Source organism: Orycteropus afer, unplaced genomic scaffold (assembly GCF_000298275.1).
Source record: "Orycteropus afer afer isolate SDZICR_OR568_19922 unplaced genomic scaffold, OryAfe1.0 scaffold00147, whole genome shotgun sequence".
Taxonomy (NCBI): Eukaryota; Metazoa; Chordata; class Mammalia; order Tubulidentata; family Orycteropodidae; genus Orycteropus; species Orycteropus afer.
The window spans coordinates 737,892-765,231 of NW_006921734.1; the positions used below are offsets into that span (position 1 = coordinate 737,892).

At 37.4% G+C, this 27,340-nt stretch overlaps 1 protein-coding gene across 1 annotated transcript in view; it reads left to right on the forward strand.

The window, feature by feature from the left end:
* The window catches only part of CWF19L2 (CWF19 like cell cycle control factor 2), a 140,308-nt gene that overhangs the window by 77,886 nt on the left and 35,082 nt on the right, over nucleotides 1-27,340 (forward strand). The window contains exons 12-13 of the mRNA XM_042781669.1: nucleotides 1,793-1,930; nucleotides 24,410-24,622. Coding sequence (XP_042637603.1) covers nucleotides 1,793-1,930; nucleotides 24,410-24,622 — 351 coding nt within the window. The remainder of the gene's footprint in view (nucleotides 1-1,792; nucleotides 1,931-24,409; nucleotides 24,623-27,340) is intronic.

The window sequence follows — 27,340 nt, forward strand, 5'->3', positions numbered from 1 at the left end:
TAGTATGTTATGCCAATTGAGCTTGATGTCCCCTGTGACTATGGTCCCAAGCCCACAGGATCAACTACTCAGTTGCTCTGGGTAGCTGGCTGTGACCAAGCAGAAGGCAGACATTTTTAATTAGTTAAGTTAAACCATTGTTTAGTTTTAAGAAGATTTCAGAGGATATTTTTGGTTTAAAGTTTATCTCAGGGTAGTAGTTTCAGGGTCCTTCTAACCTTGATGTCTCCAGGAAGTCTGGAGTCTAATAAAATTTGAAATTCTGTTCTGCATTTTCCCCCTTTTGATCAGGATTCTGCTAACAAATCTTTGATCAAAATTCAACTACTTTTTAAAACAATTGGGAATTTTGAATGTTAAGGCAATTTTAATTTTAGTATATATTTCTTGGACAGTATTTATGCGTAAGCTGCTTCTTGCATACTTATCATAGCTCTTAGGGAAAACTTTAGTTTCCCAAATGTGTTATCTGTACTAGACAGGTAATCTGAGACCTAGTGATGGGGTAAACATACATGGTGCTGTCTTAAGTCTTAATTATGTAAGTGCTGTGATCCTTTACTAACTGAATTTTATTTTCTATCTTCCAGCTCTTGAAGTTAGTTTTTAGCACTTAAGGTTCTTGAAATGGCAAAAACAACTTAAGAAGTTTTCCCAAGTTAGATTTTTGTTATAAATTAGAAAGCTCATACAAATGAGTACACAAAAGATTTATTCACTCAGAATTTTTCTGTTGAGTGTTTATTATTTTTCTACTGAGTGCCTGTGCTGCTAGAGATGCCGATTTATTCATTCAACAAACAGACAGTGGGATAGATACTTGTTCTCATGTAATGGGAGGAGTTAGGAGGTTAGAGGAGAGGTGAGGCAGGAGAATAGTGAAGGCTTGAATAGTTAACTATGGGAAATGACAGAAAAAACTGACTAGGGATCTATAGACACATTGCCAGAGGGTATTGAATGCCCTTTTTGAATTAATATTACCAGGCAGTCTAGGCATAAAAGTGAAGAGTATAGATACATTCATTTAAGATTGAGGTTTGCTCTCTGAGTATAGTAAAAGGATGAAAGGGCCAGAAATTGAAGATCTGGAGTCAGGCAGTTATTAAAGTCATGGAAATGAGATTTAGGCCAGTGAAGACAGGAACTGTAATGTTGGGAAAAAAAGATTGGGAACATGTTTTCAAAGATCTCAAAGAAGTTGAAGACTGGGTTTTATTTGGATAAGGGAATATGGAAACAACAACTGAGGACATTTGATTTGGGAAGAAATAAATCGTACTTTTCTCTTTCACACTTGGATATAGAACCGAACCCACCTATAGGAAGACCGAGGATAGTGTTATATGAGGATTGGAATTTATTTAAGATAAAGCTATTTGGAGAGCAGAGCCTTAATAATTATAAGTGGGCTTGCTAATACTGTTCCTCTGTGTTGCATATACTCATTACATCTCTAGATAACCTGAGGTTTTGCTCCACAGTGATAGGGAGTTTTTACTGTGAGGTAGAACACAGCAGAGAGGAGAGAAGAAGAGAGAGAGCAGTTCTTTTTCACCAAAAGTAATCAATCAGGTATCAACAGAGTCATGCTTCCATTCCTGGGGAAGACGAGAGGAAAGGGGCAGACAAAGTAAGATGTGTCACTCCACATGGAAGCATGTGGAATAGGGATAAGCTGGAAGGATAGATTAGTGGGGTTTTTACCTTTAATATTAAATTTAAAGGTAATCTGGTAAAAATACTTCAGATTGTATGTCTTCACAAATCAATAATGTGTATTTTGTCATAGGCTTTAACCCATGAGGGAAAGCAAAGGATCAGATACTTCCATGATGATGATGATCTAAGCCTAAGTGATTTAGTCAAAAATGAAAAGATGGGAACAGCAGGAGATCAAAACAAACTTTTTATGAGTATGGCATCTAAGGTAAGATGTATTCCTAGGGTACCTTTGAAGTTTGAGAAGCTGGTTATTCTATCTAGCAGTGATTTACTTGTAGAGAACTGGTTCTTCGTAACTTTGATTAACTTAATTTTTTTGTAAGAAATATTACAAACAAACATTTTGTAATTGATTTTATTGTGAAATATACATTTTGTTTTTAAATATGAAAACTAGTTGTTTAATATACAGGTAGGTATACCTTGTTTTATTGCACTTCACTTTATTTCACTTTGCAGATACTGTGTATTTTACGAACTGGAGGTTTGTGGCAACCTTGTGTGGAGCAAGTCTTTTGTGCCATTTTTCCAATAGCATGTCTCTTTGTGTCACGTTTTGGCAATTCTCACAATACGTCAAACTTTTCAAATGCTGTTCCAGACTTAATAAACTACAATATAGTATAAACGTAACTTTTGTATGCACTAGGAAACCAAAAAAGTCATGTGACTCATTTTATTGCAATACTTCCTTTATGGCAGAGGTCTGGAAGGAATCTGCAATATCACTGAGTTATGCCTGTAGTCTATAAACATTCATTATAGATTTAATCTGACATTTAATTTAAGGCAAATTTTTAGGCCAGAGTTTAATGATTGGTAATATGCTACTGCTGGCCTCCTGGTGGCACAGTGGTTAAAGTACTCAGCTGCAAACCAGAAGGTCGGCAGTTTGAACCTATCAGCCACAGATGTGGCAGTCTGTTTCAGTAAAGATTTACAGCCTTGGAAACCCTTTGGGGCAGTTCTACTTTGTCCCATAAGGTCGCTATATGGTAGAATCAACTTGATGGCAGTAGGTTTTTTTTCTGTGAGGAAACACAGTCCTATTTCCTTCTGTCATTTATTTGCTTATATTGTCCATCCTTTTCTTAGAATTCTGAAGTTCAGATTATGTTCATTTTCAGTTTATTTAACATTAAATTTCTAAGTGTCTCTTTCTTAAAACCAGCTTGAGAAAGGCATATCATGCTAAATATAAACTTGATTCTACTTAGATAATGAAATTATTATTTTTATCCTTTCTGTATTTTTCTTAATATGTTCTACATAATTAATGATATTATATATATAATAAGTATATATCTTGGAATGTGAATGACAGTGTATTTATGATTTTCTAGATGATAATAGGCAAATAATTTTTTTTAAAGAAGAACTTGGCTTATACAAGACTAAATAACTTCTCTACATTCTCACAGCTCAAGAGTTACAAAAGCTAGTACCAGAAGTTTCTACTGCTATTCCCAGTCCAGCTTTTCTCATTAAACAGTACTGCCTTTCAAATGATTCATGTTAATAGATGCCTATTGATTTCTGACAATTAATTATTGTCTTTGGGCAGTTTTCATGTGTCATTTTTTGGTATTTGGGAATAATCAGTTGTGTGTGCTTTGCTCTTTATTAAAATACATCCACTTGACTCCAACATTCTTTAAATATAAACTTGTCCATTTAAAATTTAAGATGTCAGTGTATTTTTGGCAACATAAACCCAGGCACATCTTCATGAGTTTTGTATACATCTTTCCTCAGTAATTTTGTTAGCATTGTAAGTAGTGAGTTTGGTTTGGTTTTTTTTGTGTGTGTTTGTTTGTGTATGTATGTGTATTTGTTGTTGTTGTTGTTTATGCCGTCAAGTTGGACCCTACTCATAGCGACCCCTCCTTGGGTTTCTGAGGCAGTATCACTAGGGAAGTAGATTGCCCAGCCTTCCTTTTGAGGAGTGGCTAGTGGGTTTGAACTGCCAGCCTTCTGGTTAGCAGTCAAGTGCCTTAGGCATTATGCCACCAGAGCTCCTTATAGCTTTATAGCTCCATTTAATAAACAAAAGCTGGTACTCAGTGATATATAGTAACTTGCCCATGATCATATATCCTTTTCCCAAACCTGGTTCATTTCCAGTTTACATCTGACTTAGGTCAGAAAACTAGAAGTCATTCTTTCCCCTTGTTGTCCAGATCAAATCTGTCACCAGTCTTGACTTCCCAACTGCCCTTAAGCAATATACTTCTCTTTATTCTCATTGCTATCATACTCTTCAAGCTACCATTATTTCTTACTTGGTTTATGAAGATGCCTCCTAACTGGCTTCCTGGCATTGCTTCTTATCTCCTTCAAATTTTGTCTTTACTATACCTCACTGAAGCCAGAGTAACTTTTTTCAAAATGTCTTTCTGTTCATATTAGTCCCGCAAAACATTTTAGATGGCATTTGGTTGCTATTAAGTTAAACGTCAGATTCTTTAACATGGCCTAAGAAGGCCTTGAGTGGTCTGGTCTCTCTGCCTCTCCAGCTTCATCTCAAATCATCACGCTCTCTTTTGTTTCCTCTGCTCTAGCCACACTGCCTTTGATTGTTCAAATGTGCTGTGTTTCCTCCTGCCACAGACTCTTTCACATGTTGTTTCTGTTCTTTGCCATCTTTACCCATTCCATCTAGTGGATTATTCGTTTTCATACAGATTTCACCTTTATCATTACTCTTTCAGGAAACTTTTTTTATTTTATTTTATTTCTTATCCTCTCTTACTGGGTTAATTTGCCTGTTAGGATTTCAGATTTCCACACAGCTCCAACGTGACGGTTCTTTGAGCAATCCTTTGGCCAGTGTCTATCTTTCTTAGTATTCTGTCATTGGAATCATACGTGCTTTTGATCACCATTATATCCTAACTTTCTAGCATAGTCATTGACATATAACACAATCAATAAGTATTTGTTGTCTACAGTCACATTTTGAGATTTAAAGTGCATAGAACTCCAAAATCTCCTTTTCAGTGCTATATACTAAATTGTCTAGAAAATTCAGATTTTTTTATTGTTCTCTTTAATGCTGTTGTTTTGATTTTGCAACAATGATATTTAAAAAAAAATCACAGTCTTTCGTTTCTTATCATTATTGTCTTTTTTTTTTTTTTTTTTTTAATTGGTCACATTGCCCCTTAATGGGCTTGCTTGGTTGGCAAAGACCAAAATGACTAGTTGTATATGACTTAATAGGGAAACAATTTTTTAGAAACAGAGTATGTCAACTGAGAGTTGCTATAGTAGGCTATGTTTCATTTAAGATTCTTCTTTCATCTTAAATTTAAACTTAATGGTTATTTGATAATCTGTAGTCAGGGTATCAAAGGACTGTTGATTTGGTTGTATACTTACCAGGTAGTTATATAAATAACAGAAACATGGATGTCTTTTTAGCCACTTCAGAAAGTTAATACTTGAAAGTTAGGGTTCTTTTTAACAAGCTAGGTGATAGTGATACTAGTTCTTCAAGAACTGTGAGACTTTTAATTATTTGTAAAAGAGCTAGGTAATATAATAATTTGCCTTGTATGAATGCATAAGATGAAGATCATTATCACAGTTTTAATTATGTTCTTTTGATACACTGTTATTTGCACTTCTTTGTCTTAGCCAAGCAGACTTTGGTTCCACTCTTGAAAATAATTCCTAGTTGGAATTTTAGTCTTTGAGTTTTTATAATCATAAATCAATTTTGAAAAGGCATGAATCACTTTCCTTATTTTCTTCCTGCAGTGAATTATTGTGAACATTTTAACATCATAATGATGCAGTATACATATAAGAATTGATAGTAAAAGTTCAGACTACCCAAATTGATAAAAGTGACCACCGCCCATACTTTGTTACCTTTGCAGATCTCTTTAAACAATATTTAATCTCCAAATAAAGCAACAGTCATCCTTCTGTCTAGCCTGATGCAGTTATCTCAAATATGATATACTAATCCCAGAATAAAATACAGAATTCTTTATTAAAAAAAACAACAAACTTTGAGTGATATTTAGTCTTCTCTTAGCTGGTTTATGCTTCCCTTTTAATATTCTAGAACTTAAATACTGAGATATAAAGTTAATATTACTAATATGGTTTGACTGCTAATCAGAGGGCTGGCAGTTCAGACCCATCAGCCACTCCTCGGAAGGAAGGTTGGGCAATCTACTTCCGTAGTGATATCACCTCGGAAACCCAAGGAGGGATCGCTGTGAATCGGGTCTGACTCGATGGCACATAACAACAATAATATATATTCATATAAGTATTCATAACAATTTGGGAGAAATATTCATAGTGTGTTAATATCTACAGCTGGTCATGTGATTTTAGGGTTTTTTTTTTTTGGCATACCCAATTTTATTTTTAGGCAAGTCTTTTTTTTTTTTTAATTTATTGTGATTTGGGTGAAAGTTTGCAGAGCAAATTCATCTTCCATACAGCAGTTCACATATACTCTGTCCCATGACTTCGACTGCAATCTCCACAGTGCAACAGCTCTCCTCCCACTTCTTCCCCATAGCCACCTCTTCCCTGTGTCCTTCCCTCCCATGCACTCCTGCCCCACCCAGCTGTCTCTCTGTGCATACAGTTCTTCTGTTTTCCCATGATTGAACTCTCCAAGGAGTGTATCTACCTAATGTAAATGTTCAGCTCATATAGCTGTCTTTTGTTTGGCTGGAAGCCACAGGAGTGGGTTCAATTCCAGACCTTAAGGGCAGCTAAGGGCCATAGTCTTAGTGGTTACACCAGGCTCTATCAGACCAGCAAACCTGGTGTCCCTCCCCCACTTTTTTTTTTTGATGATTTTGAGTTTTGCTCCATATTGTTCTCCCTTTCTATCCAGGATCTCCTACATAGAGCCCTCCTCTGGAGTATTTTTAAAGATTGTTTATTTGGGACTTTCGTGTTACTTTCATATAACCCTTCCACTCCACCCTGAGTGGTTGACAGTGGTGGCTGGGCACCATCTAGTTCTTCTGGTGTCATAGTCATATAGGCTGAGCATCGCATGGTATACCAGTCCTTTGGACTAATTGTTTCCATGACTCTTTGATTTTCTTCATTCTTCTTTACTCTGAACAAGGAGAGACCTATCGTTGCATCTAGATGGCCGCTTGCAAGCTTTTAAGATCTCAGTTGCTGTTTGCCAGAGTAGGATGTGGAACAATGTTTTTGTGTAGTATGTTATGCCAGTTGAGCTTGATGTCCCCTTTAGCTGGTATTTTTAACTACTTTCCTCTGCTACCAATTTCATATTCCCTTTACCCTCAGCAGCACCTTAGCTGGTCATGGTTTGTTGCTTGGTGAAGTGATCCAAACCTTCACTCTGAAGATCTGGGACTTTCATTAACAGTCCTACCTTAATTGAGAGGCAGAGTGGCAGTCCAAGTGGTTAGTATTCACTTTGTTCTGCGGTTAGTGTCAGCTGTGTTCCACAGCTGGGATTCCCTTTTCCGTTCCTGACTGGAGCTCGGTGATAGAAATTTGCAAACATTAACAGAATATTTAAAGAAAACCTTTGATCCTGATCCTGCCATCAGACGTCCAGGCCACTATTGAACTCTGCAGTACCCATGCAAATGATGTCTCTGCCCGGAGGATTCTTTTCTCTTCCCTGATTCTGATCTTAAAACTATTCTATAGTTCATACTTTCAGGATCTTCCTGAAATTTTTGAAGATAATACGGAAACTTGGATGAATAACTTTCACACCCTCTTGACATTAGATAATAAACTTCTGCAAACGGATGTAAGTATTGTTTAAAATGTTGACTGCGTCACTTTTTTTTTTCTTTTTAAAGAGTTATTGAGTATCCTCTGAAAGCCTTGGCGTTTAGTTATTAAACTTTATAAAATTAAATGAAAAGTTTAGAGAACTTTTGCTTTTTCTCATGTGTTCAAAAACATAGTGTTTGTGTCCTTAAAAATTATTTACTCTTGCATTGTTAATAGAGATTAAATTCCAAACATGCATGATCCATATTTACTTATATGTAGTGTACAAACTTGTCAGTTCGTCATACTGTGGTGGCTTGCATGTTGCTGTGAGGCTGGAGGCTATGCTTCTGGTGTTTCAAATGCCAGCAGTGTTACCCACAGTGGATAGGTTTCAGTGGAGCTTCCAGAGTAAGACTTGGGATTGACACAGTGGCTGCAACGATGGGCTCAGCATCGTGAGGCTGGCATAGGACCGGGCAGTGTTTTGTTCTGTTGTACATAAGGTCAGTATGAGTCAGAGACGACTCGATGGCATCTTACAACAACAACACAACTTTGGTCATGTTGTCAGAAGGGACCATTCCCTGGGAAGGATATCATGGTTGGTAAAGTGGAGGGTCAGCAAAAAAGGGGAAGACCCTGAACAAGATAGATTGGCACCGTAGCTGCAACAATGGGCTCAGGTATAGCAAGGATCGTGAGACAGGCACAGGACCGGGCAGTTTTTCATTCTGTTGTACATAGGGTTGCTATGAGTCTGAGATGACTCAGTGGCACCTAACAACAATCACAACCTTAATAGGGTTTTTGTAGGTTTCTATTAACCTAACAACCACAACCTTAGTAGGGTTTTTGTAGGTTTCTATCATCAGCCATGAGAGTACTAAGAGGTACATTAGAAAATCTACATTCCAGACATACTTCTCCTTACTATCTTTGTGTAGTAGCGAACACAAGGAGCTCTCATGGTATAGTGGATTAGGCATTTGGCTGTTAACCAGTAGGTCAGTGGTTCAAACTCACCAGCCACTCTATAGAAGGAAGATGGAGCAATATACTTACGTAAACATTTACAGCCTTGGAAACCCTTTGGGAGGTCACTGTGAGTTGGAATCAACTTGGTAGCAGTGAGGTTTTTTTTTTTGTTTTTGAGTAGCAAACCCAATTTGCCCTGAATAGGATCAGTCACCCCATCCATACAGTAGCCCCCCTAGCCAGTATAGCAACCCCCTCCTTTGCCTTTTGGTTCAGTGGAGCCAAAATGGTCAGGTGGCAGTCTCAACTTGAGTTTAACCTTAGTTCAATAAGTCAGTGTTGTGCCTTTGGTGGAGACATTTCTTTCTTTGAAACTAAGACTTCTAGACCAGTACAGCCTACAGCAAGGAGAGATGGTAAGCAAAAATTTTAGTAGTGTGTCATTAGGGATAATAGTGAGATGGATCACTCCCATTTTTATCCCTTGATTCCTGGACCTATGAATCCTGGCTGTGGGAGAAGTAACACCTTATTTTGGATGCTGATTTAGAGTACGTACTATAACTTAAAAGATATTACTGTAGCCCCACAAAGTGTTGCCACTTAGAATTGTCACTTGCCAGCACTTGTAATTGAGTCTTCAGGAGGCTACCTTACTCTTCTATCCAGCCTGCTATCTGAAAATGATAGGGAACATGATAAGAACAGTGAATACTATGAGATGGACCCATTGCCATGATTTACTTGCTGTGAAATTAATTCCTTGGTCAAAAGCAATGTGTAGAATACTATCACAGTGGATACATCATTCTGTAAATTTATGGATGGTAGTTTTGGCAGAAGCACTGTGTGCAAAGACAGCAAATTCGTATCCAGAGTGTCTGTTCCAGTAAAAACAAAGCACTGCCCCTTCCATGATGGAAGTGGTCCAATTTACTCAACCTTTCTCCAGGTTGGTCTCCCCAGGGAATGGTGCCTTATCAGGGACTCAGTTTTGATCTCTGCTCTTGACAGAGTGGACACTCAGCAGTGTAGCTAGCTGTCATTGGTGAGTGGAAGTTCATGTTGTAGTGCTGATGCATAACTTCCGTCCCTGCGTTGGGCACTTTGTGCACACGCTCTTTGGGGCAATGATAGGAGTGGCTGGTGATACATGTATTTTCACATGAGACATAAATAACTTTGCACTCTGTACCAGTTTTGGAAGTTTTGTCCACAAACCTCATTTCCAGACCTCCTTGCCACCAGTTCTCTAACTGTCATCTTTCCAAGTCCCTGACCATCCAGCCAAACCATTAGTGTAGGTGTATCTCTGTACATTTCTGCTTCTAGGTGTCGTGAACCACAAAGTGTACTGCTCAAAGTTCTGGCTACTAAGAGGTTTTTGCTCACCACTATCCTTCAGGACATCCCAGAGTGGAGCTGTAGAGCTGCAACTGTACTTTTTTGAGTGGTGCCTGTGTATCATATGGAACCATCTCTTTTATTAAAAAACAAGGTATTGCCTATATTTCAGTGTTAGAATTTTTTTTTTTTTAAGATCTAAAATCTAGTCAGTGTTCCTTTATTATGTTTGGTTTTTATGTCCTTACAAAGTTAGGGATTTCTCAAGAATACCCTCATTCTGACACCAATTGCTAATTCAGGAGTCCCCAAGACCACTCTCAGGTTTGATAGTTTGCATCATTCTGTCGCCCTCCTTCCTTTCCTGTTCCTCCTTCTCTTCTTCCTACTGCTCCTTCACTGATCTCCTTTGTTGTAATTCTTAAGTCACTTTACCACAATTTTCAGATTTATTTGGAAAAGAAATCCTTAAAGTTTTAAGATTTATGATGTGTACCATTTTGGGCTTATACCAAATCATCAGCTTTCTTTAGGATTCTTTCTAAATGAGTAAGAGGCATATTTTCATGTCCCTGTTCTCTTTCCTAAGGAGCTTTGGTGGCATGGTGGTTAAAGTATTTGGCTGCTAACCAAAAGATCAGCTGTTTGAACCCACCAGCTGCTCCATGGAAGAAAGAGGAGGCAGTCTGTGTCTGCTGTGTGGGGAGATGATCATAAATTTGAAAAATAGTTGTATTAACTCGTCTTCCTTATAGGTGTGTGGATATTATCCTACCACTGACAGTGTTGTACTTCAGGACAAATCTTAAAACAGTTTTTGTGATGATGAATGCCACACCATTCCTCTTCAATTTGTCATTCCTGGCATAGTAGATCATATGGTTGTCTGATTCAAAATGGCCAAATCCAGTCCATTTCAGCTCACTAATGCCTAGGATATCGATATTTATGCATTCCATTTTATCCTATTGCATATAGGCTGGTAATGACCTACTTAATTGAATGATTCTCCCTACAGATTTAGAGTTTTGGATCAACTCCTGAAGAGAAGATAATGGAAAATGCAAATAATTAGAGGCTTGTAGAGGAGAAAATGATAGTTATTGTTCTTGAATATGTAAGAACCATATTTTAGTTGTGTTGAAGTCATTCAAGTCTAATTGACAATACTGTGTACCATTTTTAATTCAAATACTATAAATAAATCAGAGAAGTTCATCAACATCCAGGGAACATAGATTTAAAGTATAGAAATACTTTCCTCCATGTGTAGAGCATTTGATTTGAGTTGAATGTATTCCTTTATCATTTATGAACTGATTTCATTAACAATGGGCTATATCATAAGAAGGCATAGTTTTTAGATAGGATAGATACCTGTTAGCTGTCTATGATACGTATCTGTGTTTATTCTAGATAAAGTTTCAATTTTCTTCTCTCTGTTGTACTTCATATTTTTAAAACACACCCTTTCTATATTTTGAAGATCGTTTCTTAAGGGAGGGCTTACTTTGTGCCAGGTGCTTTTCAATTTTATTGTTAGACAGACCTGGCTTTGGTTCCTGGTTCTTTCTCTTAATAGCTATATAACACTGATTAAGTTACTCAGTCACTCTGAACTTTGTGATGTGTGTAGGTGTGTGTGTGTGTGTGTGTTTAATATGTCCAGTGATAATAGCAATTATTATTTTGTAAGGATATTTGGATTAGAGAATACTTAAAGTTTCTATTAATACCGTACACATGGTTGCTCACTAGTTTGGTGAATTATGGTTGAGATAAAGGTCTCAAGTTAAAATTATTTTTAAAGCAGGGCTTTTCATATAAATAGATAAACTGGAAGCAATAGAGAAGTATGCAATAATTAATATGCAGAAAATATGGAAGGCCACAAATTCCTAATGTGAATAAAGAAGCTAATATGCTATAGGAATGCTTACTAATAATTTTTTTAGCTGATTCTCTCAAGAATGGCATTTTAGGAATTTATTTCTGCTTATGTTGGGTTTCATTTGTCCTTTTTGTCTAGGTTCTTAAGATAGAAACTGATATCATTGATTTAAAACCTTTCTTTGTGACCTAAGTGTTTAGTCTGTAAATTTCCCTCTGAGTAGTGCTTTATGCATAGCATCCCACAAATTTTGATATGTTGTGTTTTTTGGTTTATTTTAGTTTAAAATACTTTCTAGTTTTCTTTTATTTTTTTATGTTGAACCATAAATTATTTAGAAGTGTGTTTAGTTTCTACTTGGAGATTTTCCGAAGATTGTTCTGTTAACACTTTCTAATTTAATTCCATTTATGTTCAGAAAACAAACTTTAGGTGACTTGAATCCTTTTACATTTATTGAGACTTGCTTTATGACCCAGAATGTGGCCTATTTTGGTAAATATCCCGTGTGTACTTTATTTATTATTGTGCTTTAGGTGCAAATTTACAAAGCAGAATTTGTTTTACATTCAACATTCATGTACTTTTGGTTTCACTCCCCAATTACCACCCCCAACCCTAACCCACTCTCCTCCCCTCCCTTCCTCCCCCCCCATGCCCTTCTTAATTATGCACTCCTGTGTGTCTAGCTTTTCCTTCATGTGAATGTTGCCCTTCTGGTGCCCTATGGCCAATTGTTCCAATGGATGTATCTCCATAGAGTAGGTGAGTGCATTGCCCTGGGTTGAATGTTCTACATTTAAGTCTTATTTACTGTTGGTCTGAGAGTCAGCCCTTGGGAGTGACTTTTATCCCAGGCCTGAAATGTATCCCAGGGCCATAGACTTGGGGGTCCCACCAAACTCCACCCGACCAGTAATTCTGGTCATTATTGTGTTTCTGGATTTTGTTCCACGTTTTTCCTCCCCCTCTATCCAGGATCTCCAGTTTTAATCCCTTCCCAAGTAGTTGGCATTGGTAGCCAGGCACCATCTAGTTCTTCTGGTCTTGAGGTTCATTATGTCCTAGGGTTGATTGTTTCCAAATGCCTTTGTTTTTCTTCACTCTTCTTCGCTTCTGACGACAGGAGACCATTAGCTGCATCTTAGATGGCTGCTCAAAAGCTTTTAAGACACTAGTCGCTACTCACCAAAGTAGGCTGTGGAATAAGATTTTTATATATTTAGTTGTGCCAATTGAGCCTGGTGTCCTGAGTCGGCAGATCTGGTAGGTCACTCTCCCACACTATCTGGCTATGAGGGTTTGCTCTATGTCTGTCTTCTGTTGCATCTGTAATGATTGCAGGTATTTTGTATCACTAGTATCTGTGCAAGGTTAGCCTCAGCTGAATCTATCTTTGGTTTAGAGTACAAACCTATTCACTGACCCCATCTGGTCTTCTCAATTGTCTATGTGTTTATCTGTAGCCTGGTGTTTGGTGTTAATGTTAAAACAGTGTTGTAGATATATTGGTATTAGCCTCTGTTGTCTATCTCTTATGTGCACAATTTGGTGTCCTCTCTTTCCCAAATCTTATCATGCTGGTCACAGAATCTTTCCTTACCATCCCTCCCCTTACCCAGTTCAGCATGTGGGCCCCAACTATTCTGAAATTATTCCCTCTGCTTCCTTCCCATCCCCAGTAATCTACAAAATGATTTCCCTTCCCTAAGCAAAGCCTTCCTTGACTTTTTACAGTAATGGAGTCATATGATATCTGTCCTTCTGCGATTGATTTATTTCACTCTGCATAATGTCCTTCAGGTTCATCCATGTTGTGAGATGATTCGCATATCCTTCATTGTTCTTTAATGTAGCATAGTATTCCATTGTGTGAATGTACCATAGTTTGGCTATCCATTCATCTGTTGATGGGCATTTAGGTTGTTACCATTTCTTTGCTATAGTGAATTGTGATGAACACAGGTGTGCATATGTATGTTTGTATCCTGTCTCTCACCTCTTTAAGATATATTCCTAGTAATGGAATTGCTTGTTCAAATGGTATTTCTATTTTCAGTTTTTTAAGGAAACGCCATACCATTTGCCACAATGGTTGTACCATGTTACCGTCCCACCAGCAGTGTATGAGAATTCCAGTCTCTCCACAGCATTGCCGGCATTTGTTACTTCTGTCCTGTTGAACTTGGCTATTATTGCTAGAGTGAGATGATATCTCATCGTAGTTTTGATTTGCATCTCTCTGATGACTAACGATGGTGAGAAATACTTCATCTGTTTGTTGGCCACCAGCATATCATCTTTAGTGAAGTGTCTGTTCATGTCCCTTGCCCAGTTTTGAATTGGATTGTTTGCATTTTTGGTGTTGGTGTTGAAGTTTTCTATAGATTTTGGAGATAAGTCCTTTGTCAGATATGTCATAGGCAAATATTTTCTCCCAATCTGTAGGTTCTCTTTTTACTCTTTTCATGAAGTCTTTTGATGCACATAAGAATTTAATTTTTAAAAGATCCCAGTCATCTAGCTTCTCTTCCACCTCCTGTGCATTCTGAGTTATGCTTGATAGTCTATTTATGCCACAGCTCTGGTAGCGTAGTGTCTAAGACACTTGACTGCTAACCAGAAGCCTGGCAGTTCAAACCCACCAGCCACTCCTCGGAAGGAAGATGGGGCAATCTACTTCCATAGTGATACTGCCTTAGAAACCCAAGGAGGGGTCACTGTGAGTTGTGTCCAACTCGATAACAGATAACAACAACAACAACAGCAACAACAAATTTTCCCCTATTTAATCTTTGATGAATTTTATAGTTTTGGGTTTTACATTTAAGTCTTTGGTCCAACTGGAGTTTGTTTTTGTGTCAGGGGTGAGGTATGGGTCTTATTTAATTTTTCTGCAAGTGGATATCCAATTTTGCCAGCACCATTTGTTAAAGAGGCTGTCTCTTCCTCATTTAATGGGTTTAGGTCCTTGGTAGAAGATCAGCTGCCCATAGATAGATGGAACTATTTCTGGATTTTCAATTCTGTTCCATTGGTCTATCTGTCTACCAACACCATGCTGTTTTGACTACTGTGGCTGTATAGTAGGTTTTGAGATCTGGGACTGTGAGACCTCCCACTTTGTTGTTCTTCTTCAGTGGTGCTCTGCTTATCCAAGGTCTCTTTCCTTTCCATATTAAATTGTTGTTATTATGTGCCATTGAGTTGGTCCTGACTCATAACGACCCCTCCTTGGGTTACCAAGGCAGTATCACTATGGAAGTAGATTGCCCAACCTTCCTTCCGAGGCCATATGAAGTTAGTAATTGGTTTTTCCATATACTTAAAACATTTTGTTGGTATCTGGATTGAGATCGTATTAAATGTATAGATTGCTTTGGATAGCACTGATATTTTCACAATATTCAGTCTTCTTATCCAAAGCTACTTTCATAGAGATACTACGTTGGAAACCCAAGGAGGGGGTCACTATGAGTTAGGTTCGACTCAACAGCAGTGAGTTTGATTTTGAGTGAGTTTTATCCATGAACAAGGCAGGTTCTTCCATTTATGTAGATCCCTTGTAGTTTCTTAGAGTAGTGCTTTGTAGTTTTCTTTGTATAGGTCTTTTGGGTCTCTGGTAAGATATATTCCTAGATATTTTATCTTTTTAGTAGCTATTGTAAATGATATTGTTTCCCTTATTTCTTTTTCAGAGGTCTCTTTGTTTGTGTAGAGGAATCCAACTGATTTTTGTATCCTGTCACTTTACTGAACCTCTCTAGTAGTTCCAGTAGTTTTTTTGATGAGTCCCTTGGGTTTTCTATGTATAGGATCATGTCATCCACAAATAGAGATAGGTTTACTTCCTCTTTGCCAATTTGGGTGCCTTTTATTTCTCTTTCTTGCCTTATTGCCCTGGCTGGGACTTCCAATACAGTATTAAATAGGAGTAGTGGTAGAGGGCATTCTTGTCTGATTCCTGTTCGTAAGGGGAATGCTTTGAGTCTTTCTCTGTTAATAATAATGTTGGGCATTGGCTTTGCATATATGCCCTTTATTATGTTGAGGAAATTCCCTTCTATTCCTATTTTTTTAAAATGCATTTTATTGAAGTGTAATTTATGAACAGTGGAATACACAAAACTAAAGTGACATGGGTCGATGCATTTTTTTTTTCTGTGTTCCCTCCCTTCCCCTCCCACCCCTGGCAACCAACAAAGTTTCCCTCTGTATATAAATCTTTCCTTGACCCTCCCCAACAACAAACTAATACTATATTTGTCCTTCTGCGATTGACTTATTTCACTCAGGGTAATGTCCTACAAGTTCATCCATCTTATATGGCGTTTTGCAGACTCTGCATTATTCTTCAGTGCTGCATACCATTCCATTGTGTGTATATACCATAGTTTGGTCATCTACTCTTCTGCTGATGGGCACGTAGGTTGTTTCCATCTTTTTGCTATTGTAAATAGTGCTGCAATGAACAAAGGTGTGCGTATATCTGTTCCTGTCCTGGCTCTCATCTCTCTAGGATATATACCTAATAATGGGATTGCTGGGTCAAATGATACCTCCAATTCCAGCTTTCTAAGGAATCGTCATACTGCTTTCCACAGTTGTTATATCGCTTCACAGTCCCACCAGCAGTGTACAAGAGTCCCAATCTCTCCACATCCCGGCCAGCAATTGTTATTTTCTGTCTCGTTGAACCTTGCCATCAGTGCTGGGGTGAGATGGTATCTCATTGTTGTTTTTATTTGAATCTCTCTGATGGCCAGTGATCATGGGCATCTCTTCATGTATTTACTGGCCGCCTGAATATCCTCCTTGGTGAAGTGTCTATTCATGTCTTCTGCCCATTTTTTAGTTGGGTTGTTAATCATTTTGTTATTGAAGTGTTGGAGATTTCTATAAATTTTAGAGATAAGTCCCTTGCCAGATATGTAATTATTGACAAGTATGAATTTATTGCTGTCATTTTGTTTGGTGCTTTTTTGTAGTGTTGATTTCTTTGTTCCTATAATTTTCTATGCTGAGTTCATTTTATGAATCGTGTTATCGCTTCCTTTGTTGCTATTGTTTTAGTATTTGCTAAATATTTTTGCTGGTCCTCTTTTTTATTTTGATGTGAAGTGTATCATTTTTCTTTGAGATTACCCTGTGATTTATAGTTTTCTTCCCAAGTTTAGAACAGTCCGTTCTATTTTGTAGTTCTCCCATTTAGAAGTTCTGTAACTACACAACTTTTTCTCTCTTTTTGGTTTGTAGTTGCCCTCATTTATCAATTGATGTCTCTGGTTCCCTGTTTACAATCTTGTAGGCTTATTTACTTTGGATACTTCTATAACTGGGTTGATTTCTGGGTTATATCATCATGTGTGTTAATGGTCAGTTGTTGTTTGCTGTTGTTCTCTGTCCAAAGGACTCCCTTTAGTATCTCTTGTAAAGTTGCTCTAGTTTTAACAAATTCCCTTAATTTCTGTTTATCTGGAAATGTCCTAATTTCACCACATGTTTGAGGGACAATTTTGCTGGGTATATAATTCTTGGTTGGAAATTTTTCTCTTTCAGGGTTTTATAGATACCATCCTATTGTCTTCTCGCCTCCATTGCCTCTGTCAAGAAATCTGAGCTTAGTCTTACTGATTGCCCTTTTAGGGAACTTTTCATATTTTTTCCGTGTTGCTTTCAGGATTCTTTGTCTTTGGTTTTGGTGAGTTTGATGATGATATGTGTTGGTGATTTTCTTTTGGGGTCTATCCTTTTTGGGATCATTGGACTTGTTGAGTGTATATATTCTCATCTTTCATCATACTGGGGAAATTCTCTTCCAACAAATCTTTGACAATTTTTTCTGTGGTTTTATTTGTCTCTTCCTATTCTGGAATTCTGATTACATGCAGATTATTCCTTTTGATGGTATCCCACATGAACCCTAAGCTTTCTTCATTTTGTTTTTATTTTTTTTTCTGATTGTTCCCTTTCCAAGGAAGCATTGAGTTACCTGCCCTCAGTCTCACTAATTCTGTCTTCCATTGATTCAATTCTACTTCTTTGCCCATTCAATGTGTTATCTATTTCTGAACATTTAATTAATCTTCTGGATTTCTGTGTGTAGATTTTATATCATTTCTAATTTTCCATTTATTTTGTCCTTGTATTGTCTTTTGGAATTGTTCTAGGATTTTCTTTGTTTTCCTCAATTTTGTCAGTGTTTTCCTTGATCTGTCTCTCAATGTGTTGAAGATGCCTAAATATAATTCTTTTGAATTTCTTATCAGGAAGTTCCAGTGCTCTGTCTTCTTCATGGATGTGTTTTGGGTCTGTATCCTGGTCCCTTGTTTCTTCTGCTTTTATCTTGCTTCTTTGTGTGGACTGTGATGCTCTGTTGTCACTGAGGCATTATGACATTATTGTGTTTATATTTAATTGTTGTTAGTATGTTGGAGTAGGAGCTCTGGTAGCATAGTGCCTAAGGCACTTGACTGATAACCAGAAGGCTGGCGGTTCAATCCCACCAGCCACTCCTCAGAAGGAAGGTTGGGCAACCTACTTCCATAGTGATACTGCCTCGGAAACCCAAGGAAGGGTCACTATGAGTTGGGTCTGACTCGATGGCACATAACAACAACAGCAGCATATTGGAGTGACTTGCCCACAATTTTTGTTTTCTTTGTTTTGTTTTTATGTTATCTATGTAAGCAGGTGTCCTATGTTCCTCTATGTGCTAGTTTGCAGCCCTTATACACTTACCACCTGTTTCCTTTCCTGTTGTCAGCCTCCTATATGTCCCTGCTGTCTTTGGCAAACAGAACCTATTCTTAGGTCCCTGGAATCTGAATGAGAATGCTCCCTTCTATCCCTATTTTGCTGACAGTTCTGAATATGAATGGGTGTTGGGTTTTATGAGATGCCTTTTCTGTGTTGATTGATGTGATCATATGGTTCTTTTGCTTTGTTTATGTGGTGGATTACATTGATTGTTTTTCTGATGTTGAACCATCCTTGCATGCCAGGTATGAATCCCACTTGGTCAGGATGTATTATTTTTTTGATATGTTGTTGGATTCTCTTGGGTAGGATTTTGTTGAAGATTTTTGCATCTATATTCATGAGGGATATTGGTCTGTAGTTTTCCTTTTTTAGTGGTGTCTTTCCCTGGTTTTGGTATCAATGTTATGCTTGCTTCATAAAATGAGTTTGGGCGTATTCCATCTTTTTCTGTGTTTTGAAATAGTTTGAGTAGTGTAGGTGTCAACTCTTCCCTGAATGTTTGGTATAATTCTCCAATGAAGCCATCAGGGCCAGGACTTTTCCTTGTGGGAAGTTTTTTTCTGACCTGTTCAATTTCTTCCTTTGTTATGGGTCTGTTCAAGTATTCTGTCTCTGAGTGGGGTAGTTTAGGTTGGTCTTGTGATTCCAGAAACTTGTCCATCTCTTCTAGGTTCTCAAATCTGTTCGAGTACAGTTTTTCATAATACTCTGTCAGTATCTTTTTTATTTTGTTTGGTTCTGTTGTGATGACATATTTTTCGTTTATGATTCTAGTAATTTGCATCTTCTCTTTTGTTTGATTTGCTAATGTTTTGTGCATTTTGTTAATCTTTTTGAAGAACCAGCTTCTTGTTTTGTTGATTTTCTGTTTATTTATTTATTTATTTATTTTGTATTCTGTTTCATTTCTTTCTGCTCTGATCTTTATTATTTCTTTACTTCTGGATACTGTATGATTCTTTTGTTCTTTTTCTAATTGTTGAAGTTGTTGAGTTAGAGTGTTGATTTTGTTTCTTTCTTCTCTTTTGATGTGTGCATTTATTGCTATAAACTGACCTCTGAGTACTGCTTTCACTGTGTCCTATAGGAGCTCTGGTAGCATAGTGCCTAAGGCACTTGACTGCTAACCAGAAGGCTGGCGGTTCAAACCCACCAGCCACTCCACAGAAGGAAGGTTGGGCATTCCTACTTCCGTAGTGATACTGTGTCGGAAACCCAAGGAGGGGTCGCTATGAGTCGGGGCCGACTCGATGGCAAATAACAACAACAACAACAACAATAAGTTGTGGTAAGATGTATCTTCATTCTCATTTGTTTCTAGGAATTTTTTAATTTCACTCTTCATTTCTTCTATTACCCAGTAGTTTTTGAGCAGTGTATCAATCAACATCCATGTTTGATCTTTTTTCCTTTCTTCCTATTATTAGTTTCTAATTTTGTAGCATTGGGGTCCAAAACAATGTTTGTAGTATTTCAGTGTTATTGAGGCTTGTTTTATGTCCTAACATATGATCTTTTTTTGGAGAATGATCCATGTGCACTGGAGAACAATGTGAATTGTGCTTTTGTTGGGTGGAGTCCTCTGTATATATCTATGAGGTCAAGTTGATTGATTGTGTTGTTGAGTTCTTCTGTATCTTTGTTGAGTTTTTTTCTAGTTGATCTGTCCCTCCTTGAAAGTGGTGTGTTAAAGGCTGCTACACTATTGTAGAGTTGTCTGTTTTCCCTTTCAATTCAATTAATATTTTCTTCATGTATTTTGGAGCACTTTCATTGGGTGCATAGGTATTTATTATAGGAATGTCTTCTTGGTCAGTTGACCCTTTCAGCATCGTATAGTGATCTTCTTTGTCACTTATGCTGTTTTTCATCTTAAAGTCTGTTTTATCAGAAATTAATATCGCCACTCCTAGTCTTTTTTTTGGTTACTGTTGGCTTGGTATATATTTTTTCCACCCCTTAACTTTTAATTTGTTTTTATCTTTGTGTCTAAGGTGGGTCTCTTGTAGGCAACATATCAACAGGTCTTCTTTTCTTATCTAGTCTGCCACTCTCTTTCTTTTGATAGGTGCATTTAGTTCATTCACATTGAATGTAATTAGTGATAGGTATAAATTTATTGCTATTGTGTTTTCTATTTTATTGTGTTTTCTTTTTCTCGTGTTGTTGGAGTTTCCTTGGTCCTTATACTTTTCTGTGCTGGGTTCATTTTGTTGTCAAGTGTTTCCTTTCTTTTCTTCTTTATTGTTGCTTTTGTGTTTACTAAGCCCTTATGTTTTCCTTGTTTCTGGGTTTGCTTAGGGGCCTTGTTAATTTTCTCCATGGTTACCTTCGAGTGAATTCTTGTCTCTATATTTTTGGAACAGTCTGTTCTATAAGGACATTGTTCTATAAGGTCATTGTCTATAATGACATTCCTCTCCATTTGGAAATTTTGTACCTAGGACTTTTATTCCCACTGTTTGGTTAGTTGCTGTTGTCATGTGCAGATTGACTCCCTTGTTTTTTTTGTGTACAATGTTTTATGGGTTTCTTTTGAACATCTGTTTCTGACTTGGTTTTAGTGTTGATGTCCTGTGTCCTGATTTTGTTGTTCTCTGCTGTGGGTTCTTTATTGGAAGGACTTCCTTACACATTTCTTGTTAGGTTGGTCTTGTTTTCACAAAATCCCTTAATTTCTGTTTGTCTGAGAATATCTTGATTTCACCCTCATATTTGATGGACAGTTTGGCTCGATATATGATTCTTGGTTGAAAGTTCTTTTCCTTCACTGTTTTATATATGCCATCCCATTGCCTTCTTGCCTGCATGGTTTCTGCTGAGTAATCAGAACTCAGCCTATCTGATTGTTATAATTAATATTTCTTTTGCCCCTGGCGGCTCACAAGATTCTTTCTTTGTCATTGGTTTTGGAGAGTTTGATTATGCCTTGGTGTTTTTCTCATGAGATCAATCCTGTGAGGGGTTCTTTGAGCTTCTTGGACAAATATCTTTTCTTCCTTTGTGATATGGGGGAAATTTTCTGTTAGCAAGTCTTCCACAATTTTCTCAGTGATTTTTTTCACCTCTTCTTGTTCTGGAATTCCAGTGAGGTGTATGTTCTTTCTTTTCATGTCATCCCATTTGTAAGTCTTATGTTCTCTTCCTTTCTCTTACATTTTTGTTCTGATTTTTCTTCATACAGGTTGATGTCAAAGGATTTATCTTCTAGCTGGGAAATGTGTTTTTCAGCCAGTTCTAGCCTGTTCTTCTGTGCTTCCACTGTGTTGTGTAATTCTGTAATTTTACTATTCATCTTCTGGATTTCTAACTGCCATTTTTGTATGAGTTCTTATTGTGTATTAATCTTGTTATTTTGTTCTTGAATGGTTTTCCTGAGTTCTTCCAGGGTACTGTCTGTGTTCTTCTTGGTTCTGTTTGAGGTTTCCTTAAGCTTTTGTAGTGTTCTATAAACATATCTTCTAAATTCCTTCTCGGCTGATTCTTTTGCAGAGCTCCTTTTCCTCCATGTGTAGTGAGATTTTTGTGTGGGATTTTATTTCTATTGTATTATCCTGTTTTTTGTTTGATTTGAGGTTGCCTATTGTTTCCTAGACATTTTGAAGTTGTTTTTAACTGTTAATTATGTATTGATTTGTTTTGCTTGATTTTATGTTTTAATATTTTTGCAAAGATGGAGCTGGTGTGTGTATATATATATATATATATAGGTTATTAATTCAGGTGTGTTGGGTTGTTCTGCAGTTTTCTTTGTCATGATGGGATCATTGTGTGGAATGTGGATGCAGGTCTCTGCTGTGAAGGGGATTTTGGGTTACAACAGGCAGGTGGCTTAGTGGCTTAGACAGGTGTTCTTCTACTGGATGAGGCAGGGGAGAGGTGGGGAAAGGAGGAAGATAAGAAAAAAAGGTCCAAGGTGCCCGTAGTGAGTCCCCACTTTCCATGTTTCCGTGCTTTGGCTTGGATGCTAGTGATGACATTATGTTGTCACCCACAGGCCTGCAGTTCAATATCAGCAAAGATCCCAATGGATAGGGGGCCATTACTTTCTGCCTGGTTCAGATAACCACAAAAACCCTGTACTCTGGCCCCTCCATGCCAGAAAGCTGTTCTTGAAGTGCTGGACCCCAGCCCTGCATCGTGAGCTCGTCCCAGGGCCCACCCACCTGCGGTTTGCTTCCCTCTCTGCTCCCAGTCAGTGGCGACCTGAGCCAGAGGGTTCTCTGCTCTCCTTCTTAGAAATGCTGCCCACCCACTTAGTCCATGTGCAGTTTAGAAGAAGATGTATTATACTGCTGCATGTTTGAGTCTTCTAGGCATTTGACTGCTAACCAGAAGGCTGGCAATTCAAATCCACTAGCCATTCCTCGGAAGGAAGGTTGGACAATCTACTTCCGTAGTGATACCACCTCAGAAACCCAAGGAGGAGTCGCTATGAGTTGGATCTGACTTGACAGCAGTGTGTTATTTGTATGTACATTTTCTGTCTACTACTTCTACCAGTTATTGAGAGAGAAGTGTTTAAATCTCTAACAGTTGTGGGTTTGTCTAGAATTTCTCTTAGAAATTCTATCATTCTTTTTTTCATGTATTTTGAAACTGTTATTAGGTGCATAGACTTTTATCGTTGTTATGTCCTCTCGATGGTATGACTTCTTTATTATTATGAAGTGGTATTTTTTATCCCTCATAATATTCTTTGCTCTGAAATCTACTTTGTCTGCAATTAATAGAACCACTCCACCTTTCTAAAAATATTTGTGTCTACTAAGATCCAAATATCTTACTATTGTTTTGTATTTGATAATAAATGGAAAGTAGTTCTTGTTTTGAGAGAACTTAGGAAGAAAGAGAGAAGCCATTGAGCAATAAGATAGAGTGTGGACATTATGAGATTGATGGATGTACAGATACACATTGGAGGGACTTGGAAGCTCTAGGAGGTGACAACTAAATCAAACGTGAAATTGAAAAATGAGTAGGTGGAATGGCCAAAGTGAGGACAGAATTGGGAAAAGAGCAGGATGTACAAAACCTGAAGGTAACAGTGCTTTTGGAAACTGAAAATCGGGTGGCTAAAATACAAAGTTTGAATATGTGTGACAGATGTGTCTGGAGAGGTCATCAAAAGCAGATCATGAAAAGACTTGTAATGACAATAGTGGCTTACAATACTGAGTCCTTACTGTGTGCCAGGCATGTGTTTGTGAGTATTAAGTGATATAAACCTATTAGATAATGTTGTTATAACCATTGTAAAATAAGGAGATAGGAATAGAGAGGGCACAGAGAGATTAAATAACTTGCCCCATAGACAGTTGTTGAAGGAAATAGAATTTGACCCTGATTATTTTGGCTGTAGGACCCAAGCTTTTACTTTTTATACCTTTCCATGTCTGTGATTTAGTATGCCAAACCTGAGTGTGAATATGATCACAGCTGTGGCAACATAGAGCTCTTTGAGGATTTTAAGCAGGGGCATAAATAAGTAAATAAAATTTGTGCTTTGTATTTTAAAAGCATCTGTCTGCCCATAATTTATGTAGGGGGAGATGTAAAGAGGGCATCTAGAGATATAATTGAAAAATATGTTGTGTTCTATATAAGGTATATATTAATTTTCAAAGTGAAAATAGTTTCTTAACCACTCTGTGATTCAATTTCCTTGTCTATTAAATGGAAATGATAATGGGCTCTGCCTCACAGGAGTATAAAACAATAAATTGCATATAACTGCACACAGTGAATGTTCAGTAATCTTTTGCCATGATGATGATGATGATGATAATGATACTGATGTTGATAATGAATTGATTAACCCTTGAATGTCAAAACTTAAATTTTAATCTTAAGTTTCTTTCATTTTAATGTAAGAGTTTATCATGGAACTTAGAGATACAAGTGCAGGATGGTACAGTACAGTAAAAACTTCTACATTCCACCCCCGAATATTTGTTTGTTTGTTTCCAGTTTATGGGAAAAACCGACGGAGACTATTACTCTCTGGATGACATGTTTGTCTCCAAAGCCGCTGAAAGAGAATGTCTTGGTAAAGAAGAAGAGAACCAGAGGAAAAAAGCTATTGCTGAGCACCAGAGACTTGCTGTACAAATGGAGAAATGTCTGTATTGTTTTGACAGCTCTCAATTTCCCAAGCACCTGATTGTTGCTATAGGTGTTAAGGTAAGAAATACAACATTTATTGACCTATGAAAAAGATTTCTTAGTGTATATAGATTTTCATCTTTCTTTATACTCTTAAACAATTCATGAAAACTGTCACCCTTATTCTGTTTCCAGTATTTTTGTTTTTCAAGTTTCCATGAGTTTTAGACTCTTCTTTAGAGTGAGTATCATTTAAATGACATGAAAGCTCACATCTTTGAGCTACTCTTTAGAGAGACAGCATTGGGTAGAGGTTAAGGTCGTGGACCTTAGAGCCAAATACCTGGATTCACATTCTAGCTTTGCTATTTCCCATCTGTGTGACCTTATGTTCATGACTGCCATTTTATCAGAATTAAAATTACCTCAGAAAGACTCAGTCTAAAGTAGCTTTTGCTTCTTCCCTTACTTTCTCATAGAATCTTGATTTATTCTTTATAGAATATTTCATAATTCAAAGAAGTTTATTTTGTTTTCTTTGGTGTACTTGTTTATAAGATGTCTCCCCTGATACTGGTGATTTGAAGTTCTAGTTTCTCCCTAGATGGTATCTGTACTCTATTTTCTTGACACCTCTTACCCCTATTTGACATATATTTCACTTGTTTATTTGTCTTTTTTGCCCTTTTTGGGCAGAGATTTTGTCCTTTAATTCATTGTTGATTCCCTAGCATATAGAGTAGTGCCTGGCATATAGTAGACCCTCAGTAATTATTGACTGAGGGAGTCAGCTTCAGGGATGCAGGTAAGGGGAGGGAACCCAGGCCACATCCCACAAGCGGCAAGGTGGGTAAGTGAGTCACTTAGGTTAGAAGGCATTCAGAATAGGACTGGGAAAGAGCTGCATCATCAGAGTAAAACCAGCCTTACTCATATGGATAAGGTAAAGCTTTTGGGACCTCCATTTGATGACATGGCACCACTCAAATTAATGAGAAACAGCTGCAAACATCCATTAATAATTGGAACATGGAATATGTGAAGTATGAAGCTAGGAAAATTGGAAGTCGTCAATAGTGAAATGGAACATATAAAGATTGATATCCTCAGCATTAGTGAGCTGAAAAAGACTGGTTTTGGCCATTTTGAATCAGACAACCATATGATCTACTATGCTGGGAATGACAAATTGAAGAGGAATGGCATGGCATTCATCATCACAAAGGATGTTTCAAGATCTGTCCTGAAGTACAATGTTGTCAGTGATAGGATAATATCTATACACCTACAAGGAAGACTTGTTAATACTACTATTATTCAAATTTATGCATCAACCACCAAAGCCAAATATGAGGAAATTGAAGATTTTTATTAACTTCTGCAGTCTGAAATTGACCAAACATGCAATCAGGATGTGTTAATTATCACTGGTGACTAGAATGCAAAAGTTGGAAACAAAGAAGAATCACCAGTAGTTGGAAAATTTGGCTTTGGTGACAGAAATAATGCTGGAAATCGCATGGTAGAATTTTGCAAGACCAACGACTTATTCATTGCAAATACCTTTTTTCAACAACACAAACGGAGGCTGTACACATGGACTTCACCAGATGAAACACACAGGAATTATATTGACTACATCTCTGCCAAGAGGTGATGGAAAAGCTCAATATCTTCAGCCAAAACAAGGCCAAGAGGTGATTGTGGAACAGAGCATCAACTGGTCATATGCACATTCAACTTGAAGTTAAAGACAATTAAAACAAGTCCATGAGAGCCAAAATACGATCTTGAATATATCCCTCCTGAATTTAGAGACCATCTAATGAATAGACTTAATGCATTGAACACCAGTGACCAAAAACCAGAAGAATTGTGAAATGACATCAAGAACATCATCCATGAAGAAAGCAAGAGGTCACTAAAAAGATGAGAAAAGAAGAGAAGACCAAAATGGATGACAGAAGAGACTCTGAAACTTTCCCTTGAGCGGAGAGTAGCTAAAGCAAATGGAAAAAATGACAAGATAAAAGAGCTGAACAGAAGATTTCAAAGAGCAGTTCAAGAAGACAAAGCCAATTACTATAATGAAATGTGCAAAGACCTGGAGTTTGAAAACCAAAAGGAAGAGCATGCTCGGCATTTCTCAAGCTGAAAGAAATGAGGAAAAAATGTCAGCCTCAAGTTGCAATATTGAAAGATTCTATGGGCAAAATATTGAATGATGCAGGAAACAGCAAAAGAAGATGGAAAGAATACAGAGTCACTGCACCAAAAAGAACTGGTTGATCTCCATCCATTTCAGGAGTTGGCATATGATCTAGAACCAATGGTATTGAAGGAGGAAGTCAAAGCTGCAGTGAAGGAATTGGAGAAGAACAAGGCTCCAGGAATTGACGGAATACCCGTTGAGATATTTCAACAAATGGATGCCCCATTGGAAGCACTTACTCAGTTATGCCAAGGGATTTAGAAGACAGCTACCTGGCCAACTGACAAAGAGATCCATATTTGTACCCATTCCAAAGAAAGATGATCCCACAGAATGTGGAAATTATCGAACAATATCATTAATATCGCACATAAATAAGATCTTACTGAAGATAACTTAAAAACAGTTGCAGCAGTATATTGACAGAGAATTTCCAGAGGTGCAAGCTGGATTCAGAAGAGGGTGTGGAACAAGTGATATCATTGCTGCTGTCAGATGGCTCAAGGCAAAGAATACCAGAAAGATGTTTACTTGTGTTTTATCGATTATGCAAAGGCATTTGATTGTGTGGATCATGACAAATT